Source organism: Gorilla gorilla, chromosome 13 (assembly GCF_029281585.2).
Source record: "Gorilla gorilla gorilla isolate KB3781 chromosome 13, NHGRI_mGorGor1-v2.1_pri, whole genome shotgun sequence".
Classification (NCBI taxonomy): Eukaryota; Metazoa; Chordata; class Mammalia; order Primates; family Hominidae; genus Gorilla; species Gorilla gorilla.
This window is the reverse complement of record NC_073237.2, coordinates 106,488,364-106,513,336: the sequence shown is the minus strand read 5'-3', so window position 1 is coordinate 106,513,336 and position 24,973 is coordinate 106,488,364. Positions and strand designations below refer to the sequence as shown.

The 24,973-nt window shown below is 41.9% G+C and overlaps 1 protein-coding gene and 1 long non-coding RNA gene across 2 annotated transcripts in view; one reads left to right on the top strand and one right to left on the bottom strand.

Moving 5' to 3' along the window:
* Nucleotides 1–12,004, bottom strand: part of LOC129524696 (uncharacterized) — a 64,062-nt gene extending 52,058 nt beyond the window's left edge. The window contains exons 1-2 of the long non-coding RNA XR_008668559.2: nucleotides 11,736–12,004; nucleotides 9,194–9,303 (exon numbers count right to left, since the gene is read on the bottom strand). This is a non-coding gene — a long non-coding RNA (uncharacterized lncRNA). The remainder of the gene's footprint in view (nucleotides 1–9,193; nucleotides 9,304–11,735) is intronic.
* Nucleotides 12,005–12,029: 25 nt separating this feature from the next.
* Nucleotides 12,030–24,726, top strand: TXN (thioredoxin). The gene is made up of 5 exons (XM_004048426.5): nucleotides 12,030–12,299; nucleotides 17,229–17,333; nucleotides 17,813–17,872; nucleotides 23,855–23,920; nucleotides 24,523–24,726. The coding sequence occupies exons 1-5, from the start codon at nucleotides 12,276–12,278 to the stop codon at nucleotides 24,583–24,585; spliced, it is 318 nt and encodes a 105-aa protein (XP_004048474.1). The 5' UTR covers nucleotides 12,030–12,275; the 3' UTR covers nucleotides 24,586–24,726.
* The last annotated feature ends 247 nt before the right edge of the window (nucleotides 24,727–24,973 follow it).

Below are 24,973 nucleotides of genomic sequence, written 5' to 3'. Positions count from 1 at the left end.
ATTACTTATAGATGTGAGCCACTGAACCGGGCCTCTCCTTATTCTAAATACCTTATCTTTAGGGCATTTATGCTTCTTATCTATTTGACTACAATCAAGTTTGATCACTATAGAAGTTAAGCCATGATGGAGAACAAAATTGGTGGTTTAAACACAATTCAAATAATATCAGATTTCGTACAGTCATTTTAGCCAGAATGCTTTCAATTGATCAAAAGTTCTTCCTTTTTGCCATTAAAGCTTTACATTTCCTATTAAATATTTCCTAATTTTTTGGTCTGGAGAGTGTTTTTGCAAACCACCAATTGTGAACTCTCAGAAACACTTTTGTTAGCTCAATAAATTTATAGCATCTTTTTATGAATTAGGCTTTCCAAGCACTTTATTGGAGTAAAGGCATCATTTATTAGCAAAGCAAAGAGGACCTCATACCTGGCAAAAGTTACTTACATTTTTTAATCATGTTGTCTCTTCTATTTCCCTTTGCTGATAAAGGTTCTTATTCAAGCACTGACCCTGTTTCCTCAGGAGGAGGGTTATGATAGAACATATGCTTTATAAACACGCCAATTTACAATGATAAAAGCTCAAGGCCAATACAACATGAAAATCCAGTGATAACGTTACATCTTGGCATATGCCACCTTGACTGTACCCTCAAAGTTGCCAACATCAAGAACAATTTTGAGTCAGCCAGGCACAGTTTTGGTGGCACACACCTATATTCCCAGCACTTTAAGAGGCCAAGGCAGGAGGATCACTTAAGCCCAGGAGTTTGAGACCAGTCCAGGCAAATACTGAAATCCCATCTCTACAAAAAATACAAAAATTATCCGGGCGTGGTGATGTGTGCCTGTGGTCCCAGCTACTCCAGAGGCTAAGGTAAGAGGATTGCTTGAGCCCGGGAGGCAGAGATTGCAGTGAGCCGAGACTGCACCACTGCACTCCAGCCTAAGCGGCACAGCAAAACCCTGTCTCAAATAATAATAATAATAAATTTTTAAAAAGAAAATGTGTGAATGTACTTGGAGCATTTAATGACTTTTTTGCAGTCAAGTGATTTTTGAATGGTTCTAAGGTTAGACATCCTTGACAACCATGCATTTTAATGGCACTTTTACATTTGTTTATGTCTAACAGATCCAATCATGTAAAAAGTCTTTTTTGGGATCAGTCTCTTTTCCTTAAAGTTTATCTGTTCATGGCCGGGTGCAGTGGCTCACGCCTGTAATCCCAGCACTTTGGGAGGCTGAGGCGGGCAGATCACAAGGTCAGGAAATCGAGACCATCCTGGCTAACATGGTGAAACCCCGTCTCTACTAAAAATACAAAAAATTAGCTGGGTGCGGTGGCGGGCGCCTGTAGTCCCAGCTACTAGGGAGGCTGAGGCAGGAGAATGGCGTGAACCTGGGAGGCGGAGCTTGCAGTGAGCCGAGATAGTGCCACTGGAGTCCTGCCTGGGCGAAAGAGCGAGGCTCTGTCTCAAAAAAAAAAAAAAAAAAAAAAGTTTATCTGTTCATAAAAATAATCGTGCATGATTGCATTGTTCATAGAGTGCTACAGAAAGATTCAGAACACCAACACCCATATGGGTAAGGAGCAGATTAGAAATATACACTACTGGTCAGTAGACATAGATAAGCAAGTTGTCCTCCCACCACAGCCAGGCTGTCTCCTGGCTTTAGACCAGTTGTTAATGGTACTGGGCAAAGATATTCTTCTGGTATTCACTCCTGTAGGAGTGATAAGGTTTCCAAAGTATGATTACAAGGAACTGGTCTCACCTGGCTTCTATGGGAAAGGTTTCTCTTTCTTTTTCCTTTTTCTTCTCTCTTCTCTGTCTCTCTTTTTTTTATTACAATTTGCAAAGCATATTTATTTACATTAGATTATTTGGTAAAGACAGAATAGATATCCTTATCCTTATTTTTAACAGTTCAGTAGTTTTTAGCATATTCCCAAAGTTATGCAACTATCACCATTATCCAATTCTAGGATTTTTTTTTTTTTTTTTTTGAGACTGAGTCTCGCCCTGTCACCCAGGCTGGAGTGCAGTGGCGCCATCTCAGCTCACTGCAACCTCTGCCTCCCAGATTCAAGCAATTCTCCTGCCCAGCCTCCCGAGTAACTGGGATTACAGGCGCACGCCACCCCGCCCAGCTAATTTTTGTATTTTTAGTGTTTTTGTATTTTAATAATTTTTGTATTTTTAGCCTGGCTAATTTTTGTATTTTTGTATTTTTAGTAAAGATAGGGTTTCACCAGTTTGAGCTGGTCTCAAACTCCTGACCTCATGATCTGCCCGCCTCAGCCTCCCAAAGTGCTGGGATTACAGACGTGAGCGCTCCCAAAGTGCTGGGATTACAGGCACACCTGGCCCAATTCTAGAATATTTTCAAGGCCTCAAAAAGAATCTGCTACCATACCATTACTAGTCACTACCCATTCTCACGTCCCCTGGTTTCTGGACCACTAATGTATTTACTGACTCTCTGGATTTGCCTGTTCTGGACATTTCATACAAATGTGGCCTTTTCTGTGTGGTTCATCATGTGCCACAACACATGATGGAACTTTGTTCCACTTTATGGCTGAATAATATTCCATCATATGAATATATGACCTTTTGTTATCCATTCATTAGTTAATAAACATTTGGGTTGTTTCTATCAAGGCTGTTAAGAATAATGCTCCTATGAACACTCACATGCAAGTGTTTGTGTATACGTGTGTTTAACTTTGTTGGATATATACAGAACAGAATTGTTAGATCATATGGTAACTGTGTTTAACTTATCGAGGAACTATCAAACTCTTCCACAGAGCTGCACCATTCTTCAGTCCCACTAGCGATATATGAGAGCTCTAATTTCTCCAGATCCTTACCAATACTTGTTATTGTCTGTATTTTTTATTATAGCCATCTTAGTGGGTGCAAAATATCTCATTGTATTTTTTTTTTCTTTCCTTCAACTTTTAAGTTCCAGGGTACATGTACAGGATCTCATTGTAGTTTTTATTTGCACTTTCATAATGTTGACCTTATTTTCATGTGCTTATTGTCCATTTGTATATCTTCTTCGGATAAATGCCTATTCAAATCCTTTGCCTATTTTTAAGATGGGTTATCTTTTTATTGTTAAATCCTAAGAGTTCTCTATGTATTCTAGATGCAAGTCCCTTATCGGATATGACTTATAAATATGTTCTCCCACACTGTGGGTTTTTTCACTTTCTTCTTCTTTTTTTTTTTTTTGAGACCGAGTCTCACTCTGTTGCCCAGGCTGGAGTGCAGTGGTACAATCTTGGTTCACCACAACGGCCACCTACCGGGTTCAAGCGATTCTCGTGCCTCAGGCTCCCGAGTAGCTGGGACTACAGGTGCACACCACCATACCCAGCTAATTTTGGTATTTTTAGTAGAGACGGGTTTCACTATGTTGGCCAGGCTGGTCTTGAACTCATGACCTCGTGATCTGCCTGCCTCAGCCTCCCAAAGTGCTGGGATTACAGGCGTGAGCCACCTTGCCCAGCCCTTTTTTTTACTTTTCTACAGTAGAATCAATCTTTTTATTTTCTTGATGGTGTCTTTTGAAACACAATTTTTTTAAAATTTTGAATAAGTCTAATTTTATCTATTTTTTATATAGTTGTTCTTTTGGTGTCATATCTAAGAAATCATTGCCTAATCCAAGGTCATAAAAATTTACACCTGTATTTCCTTTTAAAGAGTTTTAATTTTATGTATGTGATCCATTTTGAGTTAATTTCTGTTACTGGTGTGAGACAGGACCCAATTTCATTCTCTTGCATGTCTATGTACAGCTGTCCTAGCATCATCTGTTGAAAAGACTCTGCTTTCCCCACTGAATGATCTTGTACCTTTGTTAAGGTCAATTGACTATAGATTTATGGGTTTATTTCTGGACTCTCAATTCTATGATGTCTGTCTTATGCTAGTACCATACTGCCGTTTTTTGTTTGGTTGGTTTTTATTTTTATGGATACATAATAGTTGTGCATTAATACCATACTGTTTTGATTACTGTAGCTTTGTAGTAAGTGTTGAAATCAAGAAGTGTAAGTTATTCAACTTTGTTCTTCTTCAAGATTGTTTTTGGCTATTCTGTGCCCCTTACGTTTCCATATAAATTTTACAATCAGCTTGTCAACTTCAGCAAAAAAAAAAAAAAAAAGCACCTGAGATTTTTGATAAGAATTATGTTGAATTTGTAGGTCAATTTGGAGCGTACTGCCATCTTAACAATATTGTCTTCCAGTCCATAAACATGAGATGTATTTCCATTTATTTAACTCTTTAATTTCTTTTTCTTTCTTTTTTTTTTTTTTTTTTTTTTTGAGTCAAGGTCTTACTCTCACAGGGTCTCAGGCTGGAGTGCAGTGGTGCAATCTTGGCTCAGTGCAACCTCCGCCTCCCAAGTAGCTGGGACTTCAGGCACCCACCACCATGCTCAGCATTTTTTTTTTTTTTTTTTTTTTTTTGAGACGGAGTCTCGGAGTCTCACTCTGTCACCCAGGCTGGAGTGCAGTGGTGCGATCTCGGCTCACTGCAACCTCCACCTCCCAGGTTCAAGCAATTCTCCTACCTCAGCCTCCTGAGTAGCTGGGACTACAGGCACACGCCACCACGCCGGCTAATTTTTTGTATTTTAGTAGAGACGGGGTTTCACCATGTTGCCCAGGCTGGTCTCGAGCTCCTGAGCTCAGGCAATCCACCCACCTTGGCCTCCCAAAGTGCTAGGATTATAGGCATGAGCCACCGCGCCTGGCCTTGGCTAATTTTTGTATGCTTTTGTAGAGACGGAGTTTCACCATGTTGCTCAGGCTGGTCTCAAACTCCTGAGTTCAAGCAATCCACTCTCCTCAGCCTCCCAAAAAGCTAGGATTACAGGGATGAGCCACCGTGCCCAGGAACTCTTTATTTCTTTCAACAACGTTTTATAGTTTTTGCTGTATAAGCCTTGTACTTCCTTTATTAAATTTATACCAAAACCATTCTTTTTTAATTTTATATATTTAGTTTATATCCTGCATCCTTGCTGAACTTGTTTATTAGTTATAATAGTTTTCAAGTTCCTTAAGATCTTCTATATACACCAAGAAACGATTGATTTTACTTTCTGTCACTATAGACTTGCCTGTTCTAGAACTTCATATGAATGAATTCATTTAATCCTTAGTGTCTGGCTTCTTTCACTCATGTCATCTGCAACCGGAGACAGTTTTGCTTCGACTTTTCCAATCTGGATTCCTTTTATTTCTTTTTTTAATCGGATTTTATTTTTTTGTTTTTAGACACGCCCAGGCTGGAGTGCAGTAAAGCAATCTTGGCTCACTACAACCTCCACCTCCCGCCTCCCTGGTTCAAGCGACTCTTGTGCCTTAGCCTCCCAAGTAGCTGAGACTACAGTCACGAGCCACCAAGCGTGGCTAATTTTTGTATTTCTAGTAGAGACGGGGTTACACCATGTTGGCCAGGCTAGTCTCAAACTCCTGGCTTCAAGTGATCTACCCACCTCGGCCTCCCAAAGTGCTAGGATTACAGGCAGGAGCCAATGCGCCCCACTAGGATCCCTTTATTTTTCTTGCCCAGTTGCTCTGTTGAGAACTGGTAGCACAACATTGAGTGGAAGTAATGAGAGCAGACATCCCTGTATTTTACCTGATCTTACCATATAAAGAGGATTCTTACCCTACCTTTCTTAGTCATGTGCAGCTCTTGAAGCATTAATGTGGATGGCTCCATTTCCTTTGTAAAGAGGACACCAAGTTCTTTTTACTTGTATGCTTCCCTCAGTGGTTCTCCACGTCTCAGCATTTAAGGTAAGTTTGGTAGATCACCCAATTAACTTGTCTATGCTTAATATCTGTATCTTATTTGAAGGCTACCATTGCTATAAAAGGCTTATCAACTTTTGCATGCACTTTCACTTAGCCATGCTTAGAATTTTTGTGGCCCAAGTTAGAGCTCTGCTGAAATGTTTCAACTTATCTTTGTTCCCTTACATATTTTTATGTCTTTATGTATTTTAATGTCTTTACAGATGGTTTTTGTGCCTAAACAGGATTATTCAAAGACCACATATTTTACAGTTTAAATAAACTTTATTGAGAATATTATTTATATCCATAATAAAATGTACCTCTTTTTAGTGCATTTTTCCATGAGGTGTAGAAAATGTACAGACCTATGTAATCACCAAAAAGTTTCCCGTGCCTTTCTGCAATCCTCCCACCCCAACACCAAGAAACCATTGATTTACTTTCTGTCACTATAGACTTACCTATTCTAGAACTTCATAGGAATGAGTTAATACAATCTTTAGTGTCTGGCTTCTTCCACTCAGTGGTGCTTTTTATATTTACTCATGTTTTTGTGTATATAAGCATTTTGTTCCTTTTTGTTGCTGAGAAGTATTCTATTGTACGGACATATCACATTTATTATTATTTCACCTGTTGGTGAACATTTGGGTTGTTTTTAGTTTAGAGCTATCATGAATAAAGCTGCTCCCAACATTCATATGCAAGTCCTTATATACATGTGTTTTAATTTTTGGAGGGTAAATGCCTAGAAGTGGAATTACTAGGTCATATGGTAAATGTGTGTTTAACTTCATTAAAAACAAAAACAAAAAACAAAACTTGCCAAACTGTTTTTCAAAGTGGGTGTGCAATTTTATAATCCTACCAGTGAAGTATGAATTATTTCCAATTAGTCCACAATCTTGCCAGCATATGGTAGTGTCTGTGTGTGTGTGTTTTGTTTTGTTTTAATTTTACCAGCCTAGAGGTCACATAGTGGTATCTTATTATGGTTTTAAGTTGAATTGCGCTGGTGACGAATGATGTTGAGCAATCCATCTGTTTATGTGCTTACTGGTCATTTATATATCTTCTCTTTCTTTTGAGACAAAGTCCCAGGCTGGAGTGCAGTGGCACCATCTTGGCTCACTGCAACCTCCGCCTCCTGCATTCAAGCGATTCTCCTGCCTCAGCCTCTTGATATATATCTTCTTTTAAGAAGTATGTGTTCAAATCTATTGCCATGTTTTTACTGCTTATTTGTCTTCCCATTATTGAGCTGTAACAGATCCCTATACATTCTGAATGTAGGTCCTTTGTTAGAAGTATGTATTGAGCATACTTTCTTCCAGTCACAGACTGGGAGAAATTTATTTATTCATTTTCATTTATTTTTAAGCAATGGTTTTCAAAGAGCAGAGATTTTTAGTTTTTATAATTTATTCTATTTTTTTTATTTTCTTGAGATGATTCTGTTACCAGTGGAAGAGATCCAAGTTACCCTGAATTATTAGCGGTGATCTGTACACATCTGCAGCAACTTCGTCCTTGCCTCCTCAGAAGAATTCGACTTCATCTCAGGATTTTATAGGCTTACCTCTTTCCCATGATTCTTCCCTCAGGGTGGGCTGCCTGCCTGCCTAGTGCCTGCCCCCTTACCCTTGGGAATTGAGCACACACAGCGTGTTTAGGAAGTCATATGCATGCCTATCTGAGACTTTCTTCCCTTTTTCCGGAAGAGCCTGCCTGGAATGTCTTATTTTGCCATTTTGTCTCTTAGTGCACATGCCCAGGCAGTTTCTTCTCCCGGGCATCTGGATTCATTTAACACTTTAATGTTAACAGCTGTGGATCACCAGGAAATGGCCTCTCCCTGGCACCCTGGGTAGGCTGCCACATTATCGTTTTTAGAGTGGTGGTGTGATAATTGTCCAACCATCACCTGACATTCCTAGTGGGTGGGTGGAGAGGCCTCTCCTGCCTCACTCATGCCTATCTAACTACTTATAACAATACTTAATATCAAGTAAAATCCACCCACTAGAACATACATCCCTTCACAGGGGATGCAAGACTGCTAGCTTCCCCCATTTTTAAAAAATTATTTTTTAATTGACAAGTGAAACTTGTATATATTGATGGTGTACAACATATTTTGATATAGGTATACAATGTAGAATGGCTAAATCAAGCTAATTAACATATGCATCACCTCACATATTTGTGTGTGTGTGTGTTGTGAGAAGCCAAATTTATTAACTTTTTCATTTATAGCTAGTGATTTCTGTGTTCTGCCTAAGAAATATTTGCCTACCTCAAGGTTGCAAAGATTATCTCTAATGTCTTCTTCCAGGAGTTCCTTGGTAAATTTTAAGTAATTTTATGGCATGCTGTAAAGGTCAAGTTCCTTTTTCTTTCAAAAAAAAAATTTTTTTTTTCTTTCTAAAAATCTGGGATTTTGGAAGGAGAAAGAATCTGGATGCAGCAAAGGGAAGCACTTGCCTTACCGCCTGGCCGTGACATACATGGAGCATTGTATGTCATGCAATGATATACACTGAGAGGGGCAAAACTTTCGGTTAAAGCAAAAGAAACGTCTGGGAATACAGTGGTGCTTGCTGAATCCAGATGATTCCATGCTACATGGTGAAAGGGCTCAAGGGGGCAGCAAGGGTGACCACTGGACCAAATTAAGGGCTATAAGGAGCAGTGATGTGCAGGGTAGGTTACTCACGGGGGTTATTATATTATCTGAAATTTACATTAAAATACTTGGCAATTAAAGTGTGATATAGTTATGCGTAAATTAGTTTTTACAATCTAAATAGTTAACATTTGATGTGTTGTAATATACGGCACATTAGCATAAGGGATGTCAGATATTTTTCACTGGTGAAATGAGGGGTACTTAATATATGCAGATGGGCTTGAAAACTGTGCTGATACTTCCCACCCTTCATGGACAGAGTATAAGAATTAGTGAACATTGGATATGACTAGGTGACCTCTTTGAATCTCAATTTCTTTCTCTGTAAAATAGGAAAAATAATGTCTATCTTCTAAGGGATATTGAGAGGAATGATAAGACACACCCAGCTCTAGGCTTGGCATTTAATGATTGTCCCACCCAGGTTAATTTGTTCCTTTTCCTTCTACCACTTTTTTTACTGTAGTACTTTGAGCTCCTGATTTTATGTCACTTACCACATTCTCTTTTGAGTCCCCATCTCAACTCTCTTGCTAGACACAGTCTTGAAGCTTAACTAATGCTGGCCTCCCTCTGAAGGTCCCATGGCAAAGCTCATCAAATCTTGGTGTACCCAATCACCTGAGATACTTTTTAAAAATGCAGATTACAAAGCCTTACCTCAAAAGACTGATTCTGTATGTCTGTCTGGGTGTGGTCCAGGAATGTGCAGTATCATCGAGCACGTTTGGCTATGATGAATGAGGTGGTCAAGAACCACTCAGAGACACCTGGGATGTGAGAAAAACTTGTTTCAGAAATCCTACAATTGCATTTTCTTCAAATTCGAGTTGAGACACAAACAAAGACAGCTGACCCAGTTCTCCAGTCCCATGTGGAGGCTGGACTCAGCTGACCCAGGCCTGAAGCAGGCCCATCACCCTTGTTACATGTTTCCGCCCTTCTGGGTGACATAAAAATATCATTTTTGCTGGTCCAGCAGCAATCTCCCCTTTTCTGGTAACCCCCTGGATTTTCCCTACTCTTAGTGCAAAGCTTCAAGCAAGGCTAATCCCTTTCCCCACCATGAAAGTGAAGGTCAGCCTCTCAGACATTTACAAGAACAAGGAAGAGGAACACTCTTCCTGTAGAGATACTAAACTAGTAAGAACCTAAGTCTGGAGCTGCCTACTCCACTCTTACATAGAGTGCCTACTTGAGAATGAAACTAAGAGAGATGGTGCCCTTTGACATCATTAGGCCCCTGGGGTTCTTGCTAATCTGAGTTACTAATTCTCTTTTTGCTTTACGTCAGTTTGAGCTAGAATTTCTCCTTGCAACTGAAAATTCGGACTAACACACAGAGCCTCTACATTTCTCTGCACAAATGAACCCTTCCTCTCTGGGCAGTCCCAAATAATTCCCCTGTACCTCACTCTCCTTAAAGAACGTCACCTCCTTGCCACAAATGCAGGGAACCTGCTCCTTGGGACCAGGTCCGGCCCACTTTTCTTACTTCCTTGCAGGGAAAAAAAAGGCCTTTTCCTTTGAGGCTTATGTTATGGAGCTCACTGTTCATTACTACTGTCTTCATTACTTAATTCATTTAAGACTGACACCTGTTTTATAGTCTCTCCTTCCACCCTAGCTCTGCCATCATTCCAGATGGATCTCATCACTCATTTAATAGCCTATAATCATAGTTCATGTAGCATTCACTACACACCAGGCACGGTTCTAAGCATTTTACATATATTTTAGTTCACTCAACCCTTATAATAGCACAAGCTATTATTACGCCCACTTCTCACATAAGGAAACTGAGGCACAAAAAGTCTATTTAGACTTGCCTAGAGTTACCCAGTCATGAAGTGGTAGAGTAGGGATGAGGACAACGGAGTCAAATTGCAGAGTCCAGACTGGCTTCCCAGTTCCTTATAACTGTACCATCCTCCACATCTACTCTGCATTGGTTCTGTGGAGGTGGGAGAGAGGGAGCACCTCCTTCACTGAGTCACTGGACATTTGGAAGGTCTTTGGAGAGAAGTCAGCTGAGGATGGCCTGCATTGCCCCTTCCTGGAACTCAATGATTTGTTGTTATCACCCATGCAAATTCACCAACAAACAGATAAAAGTCAGGAAGCTGGGATGCAGCTGAACTGAAAACCCAGCAGCAGAAAAGCAGGTTATAGATTCTGCTCTGGGTGCTCCATACAGCTCCTTCCTCTCTGCCCCAATAACCTCCCTCTCTTTGGGAACACTGCTGCATTCAGGGCAGTCTGTCTTCCCTCCCTATGGGCTGTCTTTAGAATGTGTCCCTTGCCTATATCCATATTCATGCTCCGTGCTCCTCAGCCCCCTAGAAACTTTGCACAATAGATTCAAAACCTCTGGTTTCCTCCCTTCCTCTGTCTGAAAGAGTGAAAGAAGGAAGCCAGGGGTTTCAGGGGGCAGCCAGGCAGCAGTATCACCACCCCTAGGCAATCACACCTAGTTGCAGCTTCATCGGGAACAGCTCAGCTCTGAAAATACAGACCTGGGACTCTCCCTCCCAGCCTTCTGGCTCTCGTTCCTGTGAGCAGCTTTTCAACCTCCACTTCCAGCCGCTGACAGGCCCTCCTGGCTCCACAAGGCCAGCTAACATACCCACCTTCCACAATCCCCAGCCCTGCCAGACATAACCTGCAACAGGCATTCCTGGATCAATGCAAACTCCGACTTCTGTTCCAGGAGTCTGCCTCTGTTAGAAGAATCTCACACAAATGTGCGTGCTGTGCCATTGTAAATGCTGTATAAGGTGGCCAGGCCCAATTAGTCCCTGCAAGACACTGAATAGTAAGAACTATCTATGGAGTGTTTACTATGTGCCAAGCACGGTCCTTTGCAAGCACTATTAACCCTCAAAATACCACCACCGTGAGATTGAGACCATCATGATTCCCGTTCTACAGAAGGAAACACTGAGACTTTAGGAGGTCAGGACCTTTCCAGGGTCACAACTGCGTAACTAAGTTGCAGAGCTCAACCCGGTGGCACTTCCATCTCACACGCAGCTGTCTGATGGTCAAGAGCCCAACCAGTCCCCCGGTCGTTTCTACCGCACTAAACCGCTGTGTCAAGCTGGAGCAGCGGGCTCAGCAGTGAAAATGAAAGAACAGAAGAAGGTTACAGAGAAGAGAACGGTCACGGTAAATTCCGGAGAGGAGGCAAGGACGTACACACCGAGATACTTCCCGGTCACCGTTACTCAGCACTTTGTGGGGTTCACGTGGCTGGGGGGACTGGGGCGTGGCGGCCCTTTTCGAGGAATCCAGCCCTGCCTGGGCGGTCCCCATCTCGAGCATGGGCGTGTTCGATTCAGGCCCGGCGGACGCATCCCCAGGTGACCCGACAGGGACCTTGTGTCTCTGGGGGTGACTGTCCGTCTCCCCGCCTCCCACCGTCACGCGCAGTGCTGATCCCCACTTCCAGCTGGTGTGCGAGCTGGGCTTGGGGGTACAGGAGCTGAAGCCCTGCAGCTCCGCCCCACGCTTGCGCCAGCCCCGCCCCGATCCCGGCTCGCAGGCTCCAGGGGCGGGGCGTGGCCGGGGCGCAGCGACGGGCGCGGAGGTCCGGCCGGGCGCGCGCGCCCCCGCCACACGCACGCCGGGCGTGCCAGTTTATAAAGGGAGAGAGCAAGCAGCGAGTCTTGAAGCTCTGTCTGGTGCTTTGGATCCGTTTCCATCGGTCCTTACAGCCGCTTGTCAGACTCCAGCAGCCAAGATGGTGAAGCAGATCGAGAGCAAGGTACGCGCTCCCGGGGAAGGCCAGGGTGCCGGCGCCGCGCGCGGCCTCTGTAACTAGGGAAGGCGGTGGCGGGAGTTGCGGAGGCCGCCCCTCCGCATCGCCAGGGGAAAGGGACGCGGCGTCTCGGCCTGGGACTGAGGGAAGCAGCGGCCTGGGCGCGCCCGAGGCGGTGGAGCCTGCCCTGGAGGAAGGGAGGAGAGGGACGAGGGTCCCCTGGAGGGCGGAGTGGCGGTGCCCAGCGTTTCTCGCACCCTGTTCCCCGGGGGATTGCACGCACGCGGGGAGCGTCCGGGGGATGTGAGAGCGCAGACAGCGTGAGGAGTCCCCACGCTGCGCCTCCTGCACCCTCCCGTCCGGGCAGCCCCGACTGGAGGAAGATGAGGGAATGGAAGGTGTCCGCCCTTGGCCCCCCATCTGTATCCAGATTCAGGCCCCAGGCAAGGATAGGGAGGGCCCTTGCAGAAGGCACGGGTCGCTGGCCGCCGCTGTCTTTTCGTATGTGAAGTGATCCACCCGCAGCGGGGGTAGTGATCTCCCTTTGGGAGCGGGTCTAGGCCGGAGACCCCCGCCTGCCTCCACCCATGCCCGGCCCCAAAGGTGACGCGTGCTGTATCCGCACTAAGGGGGCGGATTGCGGCTGGAGGCCCCCTGGCACGTGCAGGTCTGTCCAGGAGGCCCGAGGGCCCCAGGTGACCGCGAGGAAGTGAGGTCCGGGCCGCGCCCACGGGACTCCTGTGGCGCAGGGCGCGTTTCCGGCAGCAGTGGCTTTGGAATGACTCAGTCCCCAAGGTTGGGCCCGGGGGCCTCGGCTGCCCTGCCCGTCCATGATTCACCCTCAGTCGGTGGGTTTTGCTGGAGCCAGGGTTCCTCCTGGGAGCAGCCGCGCCCTGCTGCCTGCTCGCCGACCTATCGGTATCCCGATCGTTGTTTTGTCCTCTTAAAAATGCCCAAGGCGAAACAGCCTTCCCATGTTTGAAAGTTATTGCAAGCCTAAAACCTTGTAGACTGGGAAACCCAGAGCCTAAGGCGCAGTGTCTAGTCTAATGTAGCCACTCCAGAAATATTTGTTAAATGCAGCGTCAGAAAAGTGAGTGGAGGAAATTGATACTGCTCGAATGGTAGAAGACCCCTCGCCAGCGCCTACCCTGCGATTACCCCTCCCCACCTGCGGGAAGCAGAGGAGGGCGGGTCCTCGCCCGCCTCGGGTGCCCTGACCTGTTTCGTGCCGGGTGGGCTTCGGAAACAGAAGTGTGTCTGCAATGTGTCCCCGATCCTTTTGTTCCTTTGATTATTATTGACTCTCAGTATTTTTTTCTCGTATGTTGATTGCCACTGTCATCTTTTATCTTCCTCTCAATCAGTTTTTTCTTAGTGGGATTCTCATTTTAGCAGCCCTCATGTGTTGAAAAGATCCTTAGTAGTGAATTGTCTTTCATATACTTTTTTCCAAGCACCTATTGTGTGACAAATTATTAATCCATTCCTGGGGAAGGGAGTGGGGCTGGGATTCTGTTCTCCAGGGTCTGGCAACCTCAGTATAACCCAACTGCTAAGAACCCCCTCCACTGAGCCAGAAGACCTTTGAGTGGTCTATGTTAGTTGTCCCAAAATCCAGACACTACAAACAAAGTTGATTAGGATTTCTGGAACACACAGTTTAGTACTCCCAGTTGTCAGAGCATGGTGGCACCTTCCTCCTCTACCAGTGACAAAGGTGTACAAGGGTGACAGGAACTTTAAAAAAAGCACTACAGCCTGGGGCCCAAAGGCCCTGATAATCAATTAATCCTCAAAATAACAATCCAAAGTCATTGATCGAAAGTTACACTAATTTGATTGTTATTTGTTTGTTAGTTTGTTTTTTGAGATGGAGTTTTGCCCTTGTTGCCCTGGCTGGAGTACAGTGGCGCGATCTCGGCCCACTGCAACCTCCACCTCCTGAGTTCGAGCGATTCTCTTGCCTCAGCCTCCTGCACAGCTGGGATTACAGGCATGCGCTGCCAAAATGCCCAGTAATTTTGTATTTTTAGTAGAGATGGGGTTTCACCATGTTGGTCAGGTTTGTCTCGAGCTCCTGACTTCAGGTGATCCACCAACCTCAGCCTCCCAAAGTGCTAGGATTACAGGCGTGAGCCACCACGCCCAGCCTGTTATTTGTAAATGTTGAATACATGTTACATTTTCTTCCTAATGGGCTAAATTGGCACCATTTGCCATTCAGAACAATTCTGTTTCTGAGGTACTCTGTTGGTGCTTTAGGGCCAACTGGGATCTATTTCAGAGAGGAATGGAATAATTGACTGTAAATGTGATGAGGAAGAAATAAACACTTTTAAAAAAAAATGACACCTACCATTTATTGAACTCCCATCTACAAGGCACTTGGCTAAGTACTTCAGAAACCACTCACACTTATTACCCTCAGAGTAGGTATGTTGAGGCAACGAGATCTTAGACTCTTGCTCCTATTTACCCCAACTACACTGTTTTGCTTCCCCCAGATTATTGGTGTCAGTGATGGAGACATTTATTAATCCTGTGAGTTTCTGGGAGCTAGAAATTGTGATTTCTTCTTAGTAATACAATCTTGAATAATTTTCAAGCTGATACCCGTTTAGAAGTATCAGAAGAGAATTTGTACATGAAGCCTGCACATACGTGGGGTGTAACTCATGTTCAGTTAGGCTAAAAGTTATTGTTGCGTGCCTCTTTTCAGAATTTTAGGTACTTGTGCTTAAATTTGATTCAGAACTGTTTTGGAAAAGCCTTGAGTATGTTTGAAATACCTTCCCTCTTGAAAGTAATCTCAAGTTTTTAATGAGGGTTAATCATGTTAAAAAAACAAAAATGTCTATTCAACCAGACATTGGCATTTCTTGACCTTTTTTCCTGTCTTACCTGGATCTTGCAATAAAGGATGCCTGGTTTAACTTTCTTGAAAATCACATTAGGGAAGGCTTTGAATGAAATTGATCTGGAACAATAAGTGATGATTTGGGAAAACAATTGCTATACTTCTATGTACACTGCTGCAGCTCTCCCCATGTCTCCACCTCTAGAGATGGGGTTCAGGGATTTGCATGACTAAAAAATTTATGAAAGTGTTGTCCTACGTTTCTCAGGAACACCATTTGTGAATTATTTTCCCAAAAACATGAGGTAGAAATTAGAAATCTAGAGAAGTAACTATTACTACATGAGGTCATATTAGTGTTTTCTTGTTGGGTTTTTTTTTGTTTATTTGGTTTTTTATCTTATGGTTTTTTATTTATTTGATTTCTTTCTTTACGAGACCTCTTGTGGCGGTGGGGGACAGGGAATGTTCATTTTTTATTAAACCTACTTGACCAGCATTGTTTCCTTGAAGAAAACCTAGATTTCAGATATAGATGTTTATGTTTTGATTTATCTTAATTGCTCTGGTTTGGTTTTTGGGTTTGGTCAGCACTAACGTACTAATGTGGTTAAAATGAGTCCTTTGTTTTGGGAGGCCAAGGCAGGTGGATCACTTCAGGTCAGGAGTTCAAGACCAGCCTGGTCAACATGGCGAAACTCTGTCTCTACTAAAAATACAAAAATTAGCTGGGCCTGGTGGCAGAGGCTTGTAATCCCAGCTACTCAGGAGGCTGAGGCAAGAGAATCACTTGAACCCTGGAGGCAAAGGTTACAGTGAGCCGAGATCAGGCCTTTGCACTCCAGCCTGGGCAACAAGTGAAACTCCGTCTCAAAAACAAAACAAAACAAAAATGAGTCCTTGGTAACTAGAATATTCGGTTCCCAGGGTTACAGTATCTAGATAGTAAATAATTCAGGGAAGTTAGTGGTAAGATATTTCTTGATCATTTCTACTGAGAATTTTATTTAACAAGCATTCCTTATGAAAAATAATATCTATGAAAATTTTCCTTCATGAGGAACGAAAACTTTCATTTAATGAATGACAAGGGTGTAGTTTTAAAATAAAGGGCAAAAATCAAAGGTTGGTAAACGTGTGATCTCAGCTCTGGAAACCCCATTATGCTTATGTCAACAGTGATGTCTGAGTGTTGAGGTTTGGGGAAGGTGAGTTTCCTTGACTTTTCAAAAAATTTTAGATTTTCGTATGGTCCACCATAGACAAATGAGTTTAATCAAAAGTCATAGCTTTTTTTTTTTTTTTTTTTTGCGACGGAGTCTCCGTCTATTACCCAGGATGGAGTGCAGTGGCACAATCTTGGCTCACTGCAACCTCTGCCTCCTGAGTTCAAGCTATTCTCCTGCCTCAGCCTCCTGAGTGGCTGGGACTACAGGCGTATGCCACCACGCCCAGCTAGTTTCTATATTTTTAGTAGAGACAGCGTTTCACCATATTGGCCAGGCTGGTCTCGATCTCCTGACCTAGTGATCCGCCCACCTCGGCCTCCCAAAGTGCTGAGATTACAGGCGTGAGCCACCATGCCCAGCCAACTTTTATTTTTAAGTAACTTGTGATGTTTCAGTTGCAAAATCCTATGCCTTTGTGACTTCAAGTGACCCCTTTCATAATCCATAAGTGTTTAATGAATGTCTACCATATACCTAGCCTTGACATGGAAACATTTTTAATACAAATGTCTATTTTTATTTTCCTTTTGTTTGGTGTAGAGAAAAAATAGCCAGTTCACAATATTTTATAAAATAGTCATGAAGAGAATGTCAGTATACTCTACACATTATATCTTGTTTCATCTTATCAAGTAACACTACCAGCAATGTATAGAATTTCTTCAAACTGAGTTTTATTTGGCTTGTTTGGGGATTTTTTTTTTTTTTTTTTTTTTTTTTTTGGCTAAAAAGTAGGTCCTGAAAGGAGGACCTCCAGAATGTGCTTTGTGTCATTGTGTCAAGTCTTTCTTTTGAAGGTTTAATATTTAACTATTTATTTAATATAAGCTTTTCTTTTGCTGTTAGACTGCTTTTCAGGAAGCCTTGGACGCTGCAGGTGATAAACTTGTAGTAGTTGACTTCTCAGCCACGTGGTGTGGGCCTTGCAAAATGATCAAGCCTTTCTTTCATGTGAGTATTACACAATGTCTACTTTGTAAGAGATTTGTGTTTTTTGGGTTGGTGGTCACAACGGTAGAAAAGAAAGACAGTTAAAGGATTTTGGTTTCGGTGGGGGGGTTTCTTTGGCTGGATCTTTGGTCCAAAAGTAGTAGTATAACGAATAATTTAGGTTTGATACATGTAGCCCATTGAAAACAAATTTTAGAAGTTAATTTTGTCTTAAATAGTTCTTTTTTTCCCCACATTGAAACATGGGCCTTATTTGAAATCCAAGCCTCAGAATTTGATATGCCAAACTTGTTTTATACTAAGAAAAATTTGATTTAGAGAAAATGTATGTCTCTTAGATCTATGTCTCCAAAGAGCTAAATTTTTGGATCTTTAATTAGTCTCTACTTTTATTAAGTTTCCATTTAAGAAGCTTGAGTATGTTGATTGCCATTACCTAGTTCTAAATCTTTTTGGATTTTTCATTTTAAATTTTCCAGTCCCTCTCTGAAAAGTATTCCAACGTGATATTCCTTGAAGTAGATGTGGATGACTGTCAGGTATGTAGCTGGAAATATGAGATACTGCTGAGCTTTTCACATTGGCCTTTTTCTCTGAATTGCACAGTGCTTTTTCCCATAAATATGTCAAATAATTCTAGAACTGTAATCCTATCTAAAAAGTTCTATCTCAGAAGAGCAGGCAAGTTAGGAGCTTAATCCTAGCTATCAGGAGCTGTATATCACATCCTAAAGTAAACAAAAATAAATGAGTGAGACTTCTGAATCTTATCGGCCACCCACCTTTCTAAAACCCTACATTCTACTTTACACTCTGAGATGTGCAATAAATGGAGATTGAATTTAGCTTTGATCATTACATCCATAAGCTTGATGGAGTCACCAAATTATGAGACCGCTTGTAGGGCTCTTTGTGAACTTGCAGTAGCATGAGAACCTGCATATTTGCAAGCCTATTCTAGTCTTGGTTGATTTTAGTCAATTAGAAACCACAAATGTTTTAACAAATAAACACCAAGGTACCTGAGAGAATAATTTGGAAGAAATTCCAGGGTTGGTTGTATTTAACAAATACTTGTTTTGCACTAGGTATATACCAGGCACTGTTCTGGGTAGTTTTTAAGTATCAGTTCATTTAATCCTGAGTGCTGTTATCATCCCCATTTTATAGATGAGAAAACTGAAACACAGAGGTTGTTCATGAAGTTTCAGTGAGTATGTGGCTGAACTAGGATTTAAAATGAAGTGGTCTGGCTTCCCAGCCCTTGACCTTAAGTACTACCCATTAGAGGATGCTCTGTCTTGTGGTGGGTGTAGATCGGGTGCTTAGTACATGACCACAGACCTAGGAGAGCCTGTTGAGGAGGTATCACTTCGGGGCCCTTTACAGATATGTGAGCATTTTCACTTAGCCCTAGTGGAGAAGGAAAGGCGATGGGGGAGGGGTGCAGTATGGCAACAGAGGCGCTGGACCTGGCTTCCAGTCCTGGCTCACTAGCATCTGCTTAGGCCAGTCACTCCTCTTCCTTGAGCCTTAAGACCTGCCCCATCAACCTTCCAAGGTTGCTTATTCATTGAGCAAACATGGAATATCCAATAAAGGCTGAAGGGTCACTTAAAACAGGCATATGGCAGTGCTCTCTAAACATGGGAGGGCGCAACAACCCCAGATTGTGTATTCTTAGCCAGTTTTTGACTCTGTGCCTTGGGCAACCCCTGCCTTGGCTTGTGCTGTCTTCTCCATCTGGCCTGTCCTTTCCTTTCCTACCTGACTAACTCCTTGTCATGAGCTTCACCCCTTCTCCACTTACCCCCTTGTGTGCCCTAAGTACTCAGTGAATCTTGGCAATTATTATAATGATCTTTATGTCTGTCCTTTACCATTAGTCTCAGTAGATTCCTAGGATCAGAGACCCTGTCTTAATTCACCTTGGTTGGCCCTTCACCCAGCACACCTGCCTTGCATGTAGTATAGGTGTGGAATGAATGAATGATGAATGTGATATGGTTGTTAAGTTACTATTCTAGATGTGTCCCAGAGTTGTTTTTTTTTAAAAAAAGTGTAATTGCATTTTTTGAAAAATCCTTATTCCTTGTTTTAATCAAACTTAGTCTTATTAAGGTCAATTTAGCTAGGGGAAAATTGCACCTGGAATAGAGAAATTCTAACTGCCACTGATCCTATCAGATAGCAACTTGATTTTTTTTTTTTTTTTTTTTTTTTTTTTGAGATGGAGTTCACTCTGTCACCTGGGGTGGAGTGCAGTGGCATGATCTCGGCTCACTGCAACCTCTGCCTCCCAGGTTTAAGCAATCCTCTGTCTCAGCCTCCTGGGTAGCTGGGATTACAGGCACGCACCACCATGCCTGGCTAATTTTGTATTTTTACAAAATTAAAACCCCAGTAGAGACGGGGTTTCACCATGTTGGTCAGGCTGGTCTCGAACTCCTGACTTCAGGTGATCCACCCACCTCAACCTCCCAAAGTGCTGGGATTATCCACCACGCCCAGCCTTGATTTTTATTTGAAAGTAATAATAGGTGCCAGGTGCCATGATAAGCCCTTTGCATGCACTATGTCATTTAATCCTCACAATAACTATAAGAATATTTTTTATTAGCACCCTCATTGAACAGGTAATGGCACTGCAGCACAGAAGGTAAAGTCAGTCTCTTGAGGCAGACCAATGCACCATACTGTACTGAGGACAGGTCTTCTTACTGCCTTTGGGAAGTACAGTCATGCATCACTTAATGATGAGGATACTTTCTGAGAAATGTTAGGCAATTTTGTTGTGCACACATAGAGTGTACTTACACAACCTAGATGGCATAGCCTCCTCTACACCTAGGCTATGTGGTAAAGCCTGTTGCTCCTAGGCCACAAACAGGTAAGGCATGTTACTGTACTGAATACTGTAGGCAGTTATAACACAACAGTAAATATTTGTGTATCTAAACATAGAAAAGGTATGGTGAAAACATGATATGAAAGATTAAAAAATGGTATGCCTTTATAAGGTACTTGCCATAAACGGGACTTGCAGGACTGAGAGGTGCTCTGGGCGAGTCAGTGAGTGGGTGGTGAGTGAATGTGAAGGCCTAGAACCTGTAGACGTTATAAACACTGTATGCTTACAAATTTTAGTTTTAAAATTTCTTTTTTCAGCAATAAATTTATTGTAACTTTTTTACTTTATAATTTTTTTATTTTTTTAACTCTGTAACTCTTGTAATAACACTTAGCTGAAAACACGAATGCATTGTACAGCTCTACAAAAATATTGTCTTTATATCCTTAGTCTGTAAGCTTTTTTTAAAAAGACTTTTTAAACTTTTTGTTACAAACTAAGATTCAAACACATACATTAGCCTAGACCAACACAGGCTCAGGATCATCAGTATCACTGTCTCCCATCCCCACATCTGGTCTCACAGAAAGGTCTTCAGGGACAGTACCATGCATGGACCTTTCATCTCCTATGATAACAGTGCCTTCTCCTGGAATGCTTCCTGAAGGACCTGCCTGAGCCTGTTTTATAGTAACTGTCTTTTTTAAAAAATAAGTAGGAGTACACTCTAAATTAATAATGAAATTATAGTAAATACAAAAACCAGTAACCTTGGTGTTTATTATCAAGTAGTATATACTGTCCATAATTGTAGTGATATGCTTTTTTAAGTGAAAGCAAGTTTATTAAGAAAGTAAAGGAACAAAAGAATGGCTGCTCCACAGGTAAAGCAGTCTGTAGTGGTATACTCTGTATGTAATTGCAGCGCAGATTTGTTTGCACCAGCTAATGCGATGGGCTATGACATTAACCCATCACTAGGTGAGAGGAATTTTTCAACTTCATTATAATCTTATGGGACCACCACATATATGCAATCTGTTGTCGACCTAAATGTTATATGGTGCATTACTATAGGTGTGCAAAGCACTCGAGGACTTCCATATGGCAGAGCTCCTCCTTCATGTCTGCTTGGTGTACCCTCATCACCCTGAACGTATCTTTTTTTTTTTTTTTTTTGAGACAGAGTCTCACTCTGTCGCCCAGGCTGGAGTGCAGTGGTACCGTCTCTGCTCACTGCAACCTCCACCTCCCGGGTTCAAGCGATTCTCCTGCCTCAGCCTCCTGAGTAGCTGGGACTACAGGTATCCGCTACCACACCAGGCTAAATTTCATATTTTTAGTAGAGACAGCATTTTGCCATGTTGGCCAGGCTGGTCTCGAAGTCCTCACCTCAAGTGATCCACCCGTCTTGGCCTCCCAAAGTGCTGGGATTACAGGCATGAGCTACCGTGCCTGGCCTGAAAGTGTCTTTTAAAACCTTGAAGTGACCCTCTGACAAACTGAGGAACTTTAACTTTGCCTCCATAGATTGATAGAAAAGTATGAGTAGTAGCCCTTTTGAAAATGATAGACCAACCTTATTTCTCTGACAGCCAACAGGGTTATGATACTTATTTTATAAATGGTAACCTCCCTCTGACCCTTACTTGGAGTGAGTTTTCAATAGTATGCATTCAATAAACATTCACCATTTTTATTCCAGCCATTACTGTCCTTGTGCCTCTTACTGGAACCTGTACTTTCATGCTCAGCAGGTGTCCAGCATTAAAAGAAAAAGTAAAGATTACCTAGAAAGAACTCCTCAACAGTAGTGCCACCCACCATCCTAGAGGTCGTCATAGTGTTTGTAGCTGGCCTTTCTTCCCCTTGAGAATTCTCCGTTGGTTTCCGTGATTTGGTTATCAACAGTCCTGCCTGCTCGCTTGCTGTCCTGTATAGCTTTTGCTGCTTAGGTGCTGAGTGGTTCTATATTTCTTTCCCAGTCCTCTTTTGAGTGCCTGGCTGACATTTTCAATCCCTATTGGGCTCCAAACCAAACCAGTTTCATGGTATTGTCCTCCAAACCTTGCCCTCTTATAGCATGAACAATGTGTTGAGCATGGGGTATTATAAGAGTTCTCATTTAGCATTCCACAGTTGAGGAATGTGTGTTACTTCAATTACCTTTGAGCTGTAGAAAAATCTTTAGCTGTGGTAACAGCCACTTCTAGGAGAGGAGAACATACAGATCAACTAGCCCAATTTGCAATGTTAGGAATTTGTCGATTTTCTTAGTAGGATGGCTTTCAAAGGTTAGAGCATCAGAGTCACCTGAAGCCCGACTTTAACTTAATGGTTTAAGATGGGGTTGATGGGGAAACTTGTAGTACCCCTCAGGTAATTCTGATACTGCAGCAAAGTTTGAGAATTCACAAAGTCTTTTTATTTTTCCTCCCGAGATAGTCTCATTCTGTCACCCAGGCTGGAATACAGTGGCATGATCTCAGCTCACTGCAACCTCCGCCTCCCAGGTTCAAGCAATTGTCCTGTCTCAACCTCCTGAGTAGCTGGGATGACAGATGTGTGCCACCACACCTGGCTAATTTTTGTATTTTTAGTAGAGATGGGGTTTCTCCGTGTTAGCCAGGCTAGTCTCGAACTCCTGACCTCAGGTAACCCACCGGCCTTGGCCTCACAAATCAGTTTTTAATTAAAAATAAGCAGGAAGCTGAGTGTGGTGGCTCACACCTGTAATCCCAGCACTTTGGGAGCCCGAGGAAGGCGGATCACTTGAGCTCATGAGTTTGAGACCAGCCTGGGCAACATGGAGAGACCTTGTCCCTATAAAAAATATATATATATATATATATATATATATGTATATATATATATAGTGTGTGTGTGTGTGTGTGTATATATATATACACACACACACACACACACACACACACAAAATTAGCCAGGTGTGGTGGCGTGTGCCTGTAGTCCCAGCTACTGGGGAGGCTGAGGAGGGAGGATGGCTTGAGTCCGGGAAGTGGAGGTTGCAGTGAGCTGAGACTATGCCCCTGCATTCCATCCAGCCTGGGTGACACAGCCAGACCCTGTCTCAAAAATAATAATAATCAGTAAACCCAGTGTGGGGTTATTCCTTTAGATTACTATTATTTTGTTCTTGAACAATTGATTTTTATTTTTTTAGACTTTTTAGCCTTTATATAATCATTCTGTGTACTCTGCCTTCATAATAAAACTGGAAAAATTATGAGCAAGAAATAAGAGGCACTAGTTCTGAGGAATAGTTAAGATTATCATACTGAGTCCAATTGTAGCAGAATTTTTTGTTGCTTCTTTGTATGATACTTAAAATAGTTGAAAATTTGATTGGATTAAAGAGCATGTTGGATCGCTGGAGTATCTGATGCTAGTAACATTCTGAACATTCTGCCTGTTAATGTGCCCGTCAAAGGAAGTAAATATTAATAAAACTTCTTCATTGAGAATATAACCGGTTTGGCTTTTGTACTGCCATTATATTCATTATATTAATTTTCATATGCCGAAAAATGTCCTCATGCGGAAATGTGGGGTACATGACAGGGAAACGTTTCTGGTTTTGGATTACTTCTGTCAAAGCTCAGTACTTGCAGTCTTGTATTTAATCCTCTCCCCTTGCTACTTTCCCTACCAGGATGTTGCTTCAGAGTGTGAAGTCAAATGCATGCCAACATTCCAGTTTTTTAAGAAGGGACAAAAGGTACGTACATCTGACCTTTAAAACTCTAACTGGGCAATAGGAAACCCAGTATAAGTGAATAAATCACTGGAGTGATGTTCCCTTTAAAGACTGAGGCACATCACCAAGTTCTGCTTTTAAGAATTTTTAAATATGCCAAAATTCACTGGCCTAAGTACATAATGTGACATCTAACTGAAAATCAATCTTTCCTAACTAGTCCTATTTATATCATAAAGCACATAGAATTTCTTAGACTTGGGCAGTTCATTTGTTGTTAAGTATTGTGTAAAAGAAAATTTGTACTTGAGCCTTTTGACTTTTCTCTGATATTTTTTCTTTGTTTATAACTTAAATGAACTGTATGTTATTCAGGGAAGTTTATTTTAAATAAGATTATACCTCTTCTTCCCTCCACCCCTATTCTTCCTTCATTCTATGCTGAATACATATTTATACATATGTATACATATACATATCTATATGTATATATAAAAATACATTATTTATACGTATGTATACATATACATATGTATATGTATAAATACATATTTATACATATTTTATGTATAAAACAGTGCTACAGTGCTACGTCTAATGTCAATTCAATATTCTCTTAACAGGTGGGTGAATTTTCTGGAGCCAATAAGGAAAAGCTTGAAGCCACCATTAATGAATTAGTCTAATCATGTTTTCTGAAAACATAACCAGCCATTGGCTATTTAAAACTTGTAATTTTTTTAATTTACAAAAATATAAAATATGAAGACATAAACCCAGTTGCCATCTGCGTGACAATAAAACATTAATTCTAACACTTTTTAAAACCGTCTCGTGTCTGAATAGCTTTCAAAATAAATGTGAAAAGGTCATTTAATGTATTTTCCTATATTCTCAATCACTTTTTAGTAACCTTGTAGGCCACTGATTATTTTAAGATTTTAAAAATTATTATTGCTACCTTAATGTATTGCTACAAAAATCTCTTGTTGGGGGCAATGCAGGTAATAAAGTAGTATGTTGTTATTTGTTATCTTTTGACAGAGAAAATAGCATTCTCTGTTTTAGCAGGTG